The sequence below is a fragment of the Pogonomyrmex barbatus genome, unplaced genomic scaffold (assembly GCF_055798465.1).
Source record: "Pogonomyrmex barbatus isolate J1 unplaced genomic scaffold, ASM5579846v1 scaffold13, whole genome shotgun sequence".
In the NCBI taxonomy this organism is placed as follows: domain Eukaryota; kingdom Metazoa; phylum Arthropoda; class Insecta; order Hymenoptera; family Formicidae; genus Pogonomyrmex; species Pogonomyrmex barbatus.
In genome coordinates, this window is record NW_028297109.1 from 6,216,961 (window position 1) to 6,227,943 (window position 10,983).

At 40.3% G+C, this 10,983-nt stretch overlaps 1 protein-coding gene and 1 long non-coding RNA gene across 11 annotated transcripts in view; one reads left to right on the forward strand and one right to left on the reverse strand.

Moving 5' to 3' along the window:
- Positions 1 to 10,948, reverse strand: part of sif (guanine nucleotide exchange factor still life) — a 45,619-nt gene extending 34,671 nt beyond the window's left edge. For 3 of the 10 annotated variants that reach the window (XM_089072337.1, XM_089072339.1, XM_089072335.1), the window contains exons 1-6: positions 4,775 to 5,571; positions 2,782 to 2,966; positions 2,425 to 2,543; positions 1,980 to 2,187; positions 1,395 to 1,642; positions 406 to 973 (exon numbers count right to left, since the gene is read on the reverse strand). In XM_089072337.1, coding sequence (XP_088928463.1) covers positions 406 to 973; positions 1,395 to 1,642; positions 1,980 to 2,187; positions 2,425 to 2,543; positions 2,782 to 2,966; positions 4,775 to 4,944 — 1,498 coding nt within the window. In that variant the 5' untranslated portion in view covers positions 4,945 to 5,571. Of the gene's footprint in view, positions 1 to 405; positions 974 to 1,394; positions 1,643 to 1,979; positions 2,188 to 2,424; positions 2,544 to 2,781; positions 2,967 to 4,774; positions 5,572 to 9,283; positions 10,607 to 10,805 lie in introns of those variants that run through there. The other 7 variants (XM_089072340.1, XM_089072336.1, XM_089072333.1 and 4 more) reach the window with 6 other exon arrangements.
- On the forward strand, positions 8,027 to 9,716 carry LOC112552830 (uncharacterized). The gene is made up of 2 exons (XR_016138265.1): positions 8,027 to 8,203; positions 9,217 to 9,716. It is a non-coding gene; the product is annotated as an uncharacterized LOC112552830 (long non-coding RNA).
- Positions 10,949 to 10,983: the final 35 nt, after the last annotated feature.

Genomic DNA, 10,983 nt, shown 5'->3' on the forward strand with positions numbered 1-10,983 from the left:
GAAAACTTTATCTAAATTGTGACAATTTTCTTGATATTTATTCTTTCAACTTTTTAAAAATTTTAATTTTAATTCTATCAATGAACTTCCTGAACTTGTTGATAATAAATTAAATCTCAACAATAATAATGTTGTTACCCCATTTAGATTGAAAAATTCAACATACTTTAACTAACAAATTACAGTATATTGAACTAACTAAACATTAATTAATAATTTATTCATTAAATCCATAGAATGATTGAGAATAATTATATCATATATATGTATATTAATACACATTTAGGTGACAAATTGCAAAGATTCAAAACATTAGGATATAACATTAGAACGATGAAAAATTGCCTAGAAAACTTGAGTAAAAATACAATTAATGGTAAGTCACCGTGGCGAGAAAAATCGTACCGGAATATTGCCGACTCATGTCGTGAGCACTCCTGGATCCCTGGAACTTGTTGTTGTAAGGCGCGCGATACGGATGCGCATAATTCTCGTTGTCGACCTCCTGCATCATGTACTTCTGATTGTTATTGCTCGGATGATAGTGATAACTGTGATGGCTGTGGCGCTTCCTCGTCATTTCCGGCGACGTTACCGGGCTGTCGATGCTCGGCATCGGTTTCAGCATGCGCTTCAGGGTGTTCGAGTCCAGGCTGATGCCGTTCTGCGCGTTTTCGATCCGCATGTCATCGGTGCTCTTGCTCTTCGACTTGTGCCCGTGATTGTTGTTGACGATATTGAAGAGATTGCCATTCTGCATCTCGAGCTCGGTGTAGTCGGCCGACTTGGTGTGATGGAGCTGTTCCTTACGCAGGTGTGATTTGCTCTGCAGAGTACCGCCCGCTTGGGTGCCCTCCGACTTGAGCATCTCGCCGTTCTGCTGCGTGGACGTGTCTTGGCTCTGCTTCTGCTGTTTCGGTGATATTGTTGATAATGATATTGACAATGAACCTTTGTCGTCGGGGCTGTCGATCTGTGAAAAATGAATAAAATGAATAAAATGTATTAACAAAAGAATAATTTTAATTAACGGATACGCTTTATAGTTGAATGTTTCATGAAATAATGTATTTAAATTTTTTTATAGAATACTATTAAAGAAAAAATATAAAATAATTAAGAATTCTTTTTGACTAAAATTTAGGATGTAGATATTTTATTCAAAATCTTGTCAAAAGAATATTATTTCATTATTAAAGGTAGGAATAATTCCTCCAATCTAATACCTTAGAGCTTAATACTTTAATATCTTATATAGAATTTGATATATCTAATTTTAATAAAATAAGAAGTAAGAACAATTGTTTATTTATTAATTTTGAATTATTTGCATAGCAATTTTGAACATAATGAATTATATGATATTATTGAAAGTGAAATTTATCGATGCTTGCCTGCGATCCTACTGTAACTGTTCCAATTCCAACGTTGGCAGTCTTCGGGGTTGTCTGACACGTCTCGTTCTGCTTCTCCTTCTGCTTGGCCGAATCGCCAGCTTTTGGTGTTTTCCCCGGCGTCGCGCTGGTATTATTAACGTTGTCGTAAAGAGACGCGCTGGATGTGGCCGCTGTTATCTTGTCTCGTCCCGGCGTCATGTCCATTTCCGTAGATCTCGCCATGGTCCGTGGAAGTGTAGACGGCCCTAAAATAAAGCGCGAAATAAATATAATAAAAATTAATGGAACGATATCGATTATTTGTGTTGTATAAAAATAAATATTTATTTGCCACAATGAAATTTATAAAATATCATGACGCTTTGTCTGTGTATCAAAGTCGATATAAATCGTGTATTACAAAAAAAAAAAAAAGACTATAAGGCAAGTCATGTATGCAAACTATAATAAAAAATAACAAAGGGAAACACGTCTCGTAATTGTTTTATTTTAAATGGCATAAAAATGATGTGCGATATATATATATATATATATATATATATATATATATATATATATTGAAGGATTTTATAAAGCACGTACCGCATGGACTTCGATATCTGGGGTCTTGGCTGCGCAGTCTGGCGAACTGTTCCGGCGTCATGCAGGTGCACTGAGGTTCTCTGGATCGGCTCGGCGAGGCCGGCGTCGACAGTGGCTTTCGGCGCGTTTTGATCTTCTGCTTGTTCGGTGGCTCGAGCTTCAACGAGTAAGAAGAGGACGCTTTCCTTGAAATCTTGAACGACGGTGACTGTATGGAAAATTAACTAGTGACTGCAAATGACCTAAGAAGTCGAATCGGACTTGTATCGGACTTGTTGTGTGTCGCCCCTAAATCATCTCCGCTCAATTTCCTCGGCGGGCGACCCGGAAGGAGATAAGAAATGGGCGGAGACGGGTCGAGAGAGTGATAGCGAACGAGGGTTTGTGGCATTTGATGTATAATGTAACAAAATGCGTGTCTCGGGTGTAATATCACTAAACTTACGCAGCATTCTCTGAATTGCTTTGCGTCTATGGGAGACGTGAAGTTCAGGCCCCACGTGTCATTTGTCACCGTGTCCTTCCAGTAGACGAAGCACTCTGACGCTTGGCCGATGCGCGTACCTTAAACACAATTGCGCAACATTAATTACCATGGGAATTCGCATTCGTATCAACTCCGTAATAGCGCCATATCCCTCTTCGTCGTCTATCCTGGACGTTATCCTGAGAGCATACGTCGTAAATACGTGTCCTTCTTATGCGTCCTCATTTTTCATGGATACGTGGATATTTCTTGTTCCACAAAGAATCGAGGTTTTAATTAGACTATCTTAAAATACATGCTACAATTACGGCTCACCTGGCTGGACCAACCGCACGTCTAGAATCTTATCGACCTGGCTATTATACGCGGTGATATGGAAGACGCATTCCGGGGAGTCCTGGATGCAGGTGATATTCACCGGGACCAAATCCTCGGACACCTGCTGCCACTTGACGGTGCCACCCCCGCTCGAGTTTACATGGAACACTTCGGCCCAAAGCCTAAAAACTCTCGTCATTACATCGTGTATTGCGGTAAACATAATTTTTCGAACATCGAGACATCGTTTAGGAAAGTTCTAAGGGGAACAGAAAAATAGAGCAGGCATGACGCGGAAATGATAGAGAAGAAAAAGTGAAAAAAGACCTGTAATTCAGAAAAACGTTTTCGATCTTTCGTTATATCTCCGTAATAATCGATACCACGCTGCAGCTGCGTAAAAATATTTCTGTATGACGTCGATCGCTTTATTTTGAAACGGATAAAACGAGAAATTGTCACATACATTCGTGGGAAATTGCAAGTGCATGTTGCGTTACATACAACTTTACTGTGTAAACGCCGAGCTCTTTCTGCATTAAAATTACACGATCCGTGGATATTTATTTTTAATTCCGTGTAGCTTTGAAACGATGAAACTGAACGATATTGTCATTGAATTTTGTACACCGATCAGTGGACGAGAAAGTAATGATACTAAAAATACTAATAGTCATGCGAAGCGTACGTGTACAGGTGAGGTGTAAAGTAGACAGTATATAATACAGTATGTGCAATTGAGAGATATATGTAAAAATGTGGTTAGGGATATCGTACTCAAAGCATAAATTTTTTTCTCATTTCACTTGAACTCAATTGAAATCCAGGCTAGTAGCGCAAAGTAAAAATAGCAGGAGAAGAACTTTAGTTATCTAAGCATAAAACACGACTTTCTTAATAGTATTATTTTTCAACTTGTATTCGAGAAAAATAAAGAAGAATATATCGAAATCGCAGCGATATTACTCAAAGTTAACCAGTAAAGTGTATCACGATCCGAGTAAGAAAAACGAGCTATCGGCCATGATAAATGGACTACTAGCTTAAACAATCGAACAAAAAGCGGGAAAATAAAGCGAAAGGTAGGTGAGGATTAAAGAAATAAGCGCGATTAAATAAGTCAGCGTGAAGAAAGGATAGTGAAAGAGAGAGAAAGAGAGAGAAAAATATAAGAATTGAGAAAATGGAATAAATAAAAAAAATGCGAGACGATTTGGTTGACGTGAATAAAACGCGACATCCAATTCATTTGGCATACAGATGCAGAACTATAATTTCTTTATTACTAAATGCTAGGAAATAATTTATTAAATTTGGATCTTTGTATACTTTACTTGTAATAAACGCTTACGTATGTTTTTATGTGAGAAAATGTTTATTAAAATAAAATCAATAATGACATCACGATGAAATATGTTAATTATACTTGCGTCAAAAGTAAATGTTAAACTCCCGCTGAATTCTTTAAATAATATAATATTTTTAAATATTGTGCAAACTTATTTTAAATTAATAGCGAAATAAATTAAAAATTTCTAATTTTGAAATTAGAATTGAAAAGAAATATCGATACTTGTATAATCATTGGTTAATTGTAGTCGTGAAAATCTTTACAACCCTTTTTATATTATAAACTTCTTAATTACTTAAATTGCTAGGCAAACATAAACTCTATATTTATAGTATTATTTTCTTAAATAATTTATGCTAAATTTATCTAGATAAGACGTCATCTAACGCAAAAAATGCTATTCTCGTCGCCCAGCACTTATCTTCATGCTTATCGAACATCAAGAAAGAAGCAAAGAATGGAAAAGAAAGGAATAGAAAGAAAAGAGAAAGGAGAGAGAGAGAGAGAGAGAGAGAGAGAGAGAAAGAGAGAGTCAGTATAATGCATTCAGTCAAGTGTGTATGTAATTATTGAAGAGAAAGAGTGGTAACATGGTCGAATGGAGAGTGATTCAATGGTTGAATGGTATGGTATGCGCACCTCTTCCTCTCTCTTAAGCTTCCGCACCTGAGCAAGTGGCCAGTGTCACCCCTGCGTCCTCCGCCGCCGCCCATCCCGGCCCTGGCACCGGCCTGCCATGGGCTGTCCTCGTAGCGATACGTCTTTGATCTGATTAGGGGTGCGCAACTGCAGGAGAGCTTGTTGCCCATTCTAACTGCTCTTATTCCGGCTTAGATCCCGCCACCTGCTTGCCCCGCCGCCACCACCACCACCACCACCACCGCTCTGCCTGCGTCACCACCACCCTGTACTCGTGATGCCCGTTCGTGTTTCCGGCTCGACACGCCTTAGCACGTATCCGCCCGTCCTGTCCTTCCCGTTCCTCAGGATATCCGGCCTGATCCTCCTCGCTGCGTCTATATATTTTTCCCTTTCTCTATCTCTCTCCGTCTCACCCCCTTCGGTTCCTCTTTGACACACTTTCAGTGGGGGCTGGCTCGTATCGCTTGTCTCTGTTGACTTTTGGCACCGATTTCCACAACGCCGACCACGGTCGGCGGTTTGGCGTTGCTTTTTCTGCGCACTTGATCCTCGAATCGTGTGTGTGTGTGTGTGTGTGTGTGTGTATGTGTGTGTGTGTGTGTGTGTGCGCGCGCGTGTATGTGTATGTGTGTGTGTGTGTGTGTGTGTATGTGTGTATGTGTGTATGGGTATGTATTGGGAAGCACTGTGTGTAAGAAGGACGATTCCAGAGTTATCAGAGAGTAGAAGGAGGTATCTTTATTGTCACATCATTACAGACGTTGATAGTCATCAGCTCATCCGTGGCATGATCGCTGTAAACAGACATGAGTTGGTTAGTCATGAGAAAGTATATGTATATATTAAATAACTTGCAAATTATTTATGTGCAAAAAACTTTTTGTGCGGATTATTTTTGTACAAAATGTAGTTACTTTTTTATTACGCAATTGTGAAGTATTTATTTTAATAAAACTGTTTTAATAAAATATGAGAATTAATAGATTTTATACTCTATTAGTTTTTCTACTATTATATGCATATATATTAATTATATATATTTTTACACATATATTTTATTTTTATTAAAGATAATAATAAATTAAGCTAAAAGTTAAACATATAAATAATATTTCTTAATGCATATAATAATATTACATACAAGTGTACATTATTAGTCTAATAATTAATTCATTTTAAATATTATGATTAGTTTAATCTATTAATATGTTGTATAATATAAGATACAATAAGCTTTAATAGTTACAATAAGCTAATTTTCAAATCAATATATAATAATATATATGTATTAAAGTTTAATATCAAATCGTATCAAATAATAAACTAGTCAGACTAATAATTACTTAGCGTTAGTCAGACTAGCAATTACTTTTTTCGTTCTTATCTACAATTCTATTTCTCATTAATTATTTAAAAACTTAGTTCATTATCCGTTTATATTAATATTATGTATATAATATTTATATTTAGTGTAACAAGTAATTTATTTAATTATTTGTAAGATTATGCATTTATATAAACGTATTTAACTAAATGCAGTAGTAATGGCTTATTTTTAGTCAGACATAAATCAAATCATTTATTAAATTCACTCATAAAAAGTATTGTTCTCAAAAAAATAAATAAACTAATAATTTTAAAAATTATAATAGAAAATTAAAAACTTTTGCCTTTAGTTCAATGCATGAAAAGTAAATAAGGTTTAAGATTATGGCTGACTATGTTGTAATCATTTAGAAACTAGATATCGCCGATTTTCATAAATTGCAAGTTCGTTCCCAAGTTTATTAACATATTAGCGATATTGAATTTTTCATCAAACTAATTTATAATACTATGAATATCTATTAGCTTCGGGGATGCGTCGGGGATCAATTAAACTTCGGTAAACTAAATCCATCTCGTCGCGAACTTTCAGGAGGATATAAGCTACCATTCGCCGCTCATCTCGGCGGGGAAATTTTCCGATTCGGAATAACTTCGACAGTCTTCGCCCCACTGGTTTTGCCATTTTCTCACACGCATTCCATTGTCCATTCACGTTTCTTGCGACGCACTCTTTCGCGACGTGCTATCGATTATCGCGAGCGCGATTTTCCATTGTGGCGTTCGGCCGAAGCCGTCAACGTCAGAGGGGAGGTCAACAGCGTGAGGCATTGTGCAGATGTGTCGCGGATAATAAAAGGGGTAGCGCCACCGGAGGGTTACTGAACCGCTCCCATCGACCACGTAATACATCATTTCTTCTGGGGGATGTTCTCGACAATGTTGAGGTACCTCATGCTCTCGCAAAGCTCATCTCGCAACATCCATCACGAGGGAAGCCCATGCCCTCGCTGGGTTGAAACATCCCTATTAGAAATATCAGCGTGGTTCGTTATTTTGAGCTCCATTCTACGTCGCAAAATTGGACTGCAAACAATCGTCCTAGTGGTTAAAGATACGTCCACTATCGTTCACTGTCGCTGCATTAGTCTCTTTGATCAATTCAAATGTCAGCGACAGTATGTGTCTAATAACTGTTACGATAGCTTTTCAACGACAGGAGACATTACGCAATACAGCATAATACTATTTAAGATTATTATATGTTAAATAGAAAGGATTGGAGAAAGGATTAGGTGTATCGAGTTTCTCGCATTAATTGGTCATCCACCTCTGCAACTAACCCGGCAAACTTCACACGTTGTTTCCATGCCTGGGGAGCCGTGCCGAAGGCGGAAAATTATTTTTAGACCGGTCGACTGCCGTTACTTAAGCCTTTTTACATCATCGGGCCTCTCCGTCTGGGCAAAAGCGCGGATTCACGGGCGACGCGTGTATGCCGCTCAATTGGACGAGAGACCCGCGATTAGAGAGAGGATAAATGTCAAACGATGCGCGCACCTATGACCACCTCATGGGTCTCAAAGGATTAATTATGGGCGACGGAGAATCGCGGTTGTGTGTCTGCCGTCTGCAAAAATCACGTCGTTCGTCGTCGTCGTCGTCGTAATCGGCATGCACGAGCGGACCGAGGACGATATATCGGGACATGCAGACAGAAGAAAGGGCTGTTTTCTTAATCGCCAGCGGTTCGCCGATAATTACGATCGGCGTGGGCGTAGCGTTGAATAAAGACTTCTTACGTAGGTAAGAAGCCTTAGTCGAGCCCGGGAGTCCATTCGTCACTCGACACGAAAGGTAGGTGTACGGTTGGTGTAGACGTGGGTGTGAAGGTAGAAAGAGTGAGGGAGGGAGGGAGGGAGAGAGAGAGAGAGAGAGAGAGAGAGAGAGAGAGAGAGAGAGAGCTCTCTAAACACTATATCGATTTCGGCGGCGATGCGGTTACTCCGTGTCTAAACATGAATGGCGGGTGCACGTTCGTGGTGTCACTCGTGTGAAACCTCTATGGTGTTAGACGTCGTCGTGTTTTCGAAGGTCCAGGTGAGCCAAAGATTGTTTATTCTTACACCATTTGGGCGCGTGATATTATTCAGCGACAGTTAAATTCAGTGAATTTTTGGCAAATATCTAAAACAGTATTATATGAGTATTATATTATTAAATAAGAGATTTATAGCAATAAATTAAAGTAATTTTAATAGATTTAAATACTACGCGATACATGAGATAAAAATAAATCGGTAGATATCGTATAAAGAAATTTTATATCTTTTTTTTATTCTTCATAAGCTTAAAATTAGCTTCTACAAAAAAGAGATATTTTTATCAATCAAGCACGACTAATTAAAATAACAATCAGCAATTGCTTTTCTTTTACTTATTTAGAATAAAGAATTTAATACGAATGAGCAAAACGAATTCATAACATGTTTACCAATGCAAAAGTCGATTGAACGTCCATCTTGAGAATTGTAAAAAGAGAAAGATATATATATATATATATATATATATATATATATATATATATATATATGCTCTCCCTCTTAGGACTTACAAGGGAAAAAACGAGAAAAATTAATGCTGAGATATTTTCGTGATTGTTATCGATTTACAGAGCTGATATCTGCACGTGTCCAAACAGCAAACTCTTTCAGAATTAAAACTTTCGATCTACGTCGACGACAAATCAAATTGAAATATTAAGTAAAACTATGTCAAATCTATATAAATCTATATTTTTCAAAATACATATTTTGTAATTTAAATCGCCAATTTAAAAATAGATAAATTTACTTCTACACGACGTTAAAAAAAATTAAAATTTTGTATTATTCTGTGAAGATAATCTTGATATTAAGATCATTTTGACAAATATATTTTTATCAATATTCATTGAATCTAAAAAATTCTAAACGTATTAATTAATATTCATCCTTCCCTCCCTTTTTCTCTCTTTCTTTCTTGAAGAAAATAATTCTTTAAACTAAATATTTCCGTCATTAAATAAAATGCCGCACACAATTATAATCCTCAGAATTATGCACTTTCTCCAGAAGGCTCGAAAAAGAACATCGAGGAAAGAGCCAACGCCTTCACGTCGCTTCACGGGTTTCGACTTACAATTTTATCCACGGAGTGTGTTCAAGACTTTTGCAAAATCAAAAATCTTTTCGAGTAACCGTATAGAAAAGCGAATCGAGCGAAACACATCGAGGCACCGAGTAAAGATCGAAAACACTTGGATCTCTCTTCGTATTTATTTTCACCTTCGAGGTATCCGTGTTTATGGTGAACCGAATCGGAATCTCCGTCGAACGAAACTCCGTACGAGCGAGCACAGAGAAGGTCACGTAGGCCGTTTCTTCCTGCGGGAACACGGACGGAGAAGCGGCGCGAGATGAGCCAACGCCTTCGTATCTGCCCTCGTGATAGTTATCGACTCGTGGGGCCGACTCCTGGGACGTGTCCTTAGGCAAAAATCCTTCCGGAGTAAGACAACGTCAGCGATTAGATTATAATGTCCAGCGTATCCGGTCCTTCCTCCTCGAGGGTGGAGGCTGCTCGCGGCAGCAGCGGCAACGCCTCTTCTGACACGTCTGATGCGATAAATAAGTAGACAGTTACGCAGAATGAGAAAAGGAGGAAGAAAAAGTAGAGAAAGACACAGATAACGAGATAGAAGGAGACCGGGTCCCTGTTAGGGGTATGCATCGCTCTTCGTCGCGAAGCGGTCACAGGGAGACGCGGAAAGCGGAAGCGGGAGCGGACGAAGAGGTGCGACTCCGCCTAGTCGCGCGCGCGAGAGTCACCTCACCCTGGGTAAACACACTGCGGGATGCACTACTACCACCACCACCATCACCGTCAACGCGACACCACTACCAACGGTACCGGTATACGTACGATCAACGCCCCGCGCCACCCATCACCTTGCCGACGAAGGGAGAGAACGTCTCTTCTGTGTGTTTTCTGTCTCCCGGCCTCGTTGTATTTCCGCCTGCTTCCTTTCTCTCGCCGTCTCTAATTGTCTATCTACGTATCTATCTACGTCCCTCTTCCTCTGCTTTTTTTCCCTCCCGTTTCTCTTTCCTTTTTTTCTCACTCCTTGTCCTTCTCTCCGCTACGCCCTTATTCTCCGCTGATGACCCTTTCGTCCGCGTGATGATGACTCACACTCACCGACACACGGCGACGTTTTCTCCTCGGCTTCCTCGGAACAGACCGGCGTCACGACTAGAGCCGCTCCCTAGGGAGGAGCCCTGACCTCGGTACCGCGAGCGAGAGTCCCTCTCGCAACGACACCACCGCGGCGAGGAAAGACAAACGGAGAACAGTTCGTGAGGGATGCTGGAAGCGCCGCGCGCGACAGTCAGAGAGGAGGTCGTGGGCGGCGGCGGCGGCGGCGACGGCGACGACGGGGTACGGGGATGACGGGGCTGGGGTTACGTGGCCCTCGCAGTAGTCTGAAGGAGGGGGAGACAGTTCGGGGGAGAAACTGGGGTGAGGTACGGTATCCACCCTGTTCTCGGCAAGAGAGAAAGAGAGAGAGAGAGAGGGGGGGGGGAATAGGGGGAAGAAAGAGAAAGAGAGAAAGAGAGAAGCAGAGAAAAAGAGATAGAGGAAGATTCTCGGCGAAACCCACCGGGACAAGACGCGACGAACGATCGGAGAAAACTACCCGAGTGCCGCTCCCGAAGGCACCCTCGTCGCAGTTGTCGCTACTGTTGCTGCTACCTCGTCGCTCGCTGACTCGCTCTCCCCCTCGCTTCCGTGGCTGGCGAAGGGCCCCGAGCCTCGCCTCGCGATCACGCTTCCGGTCT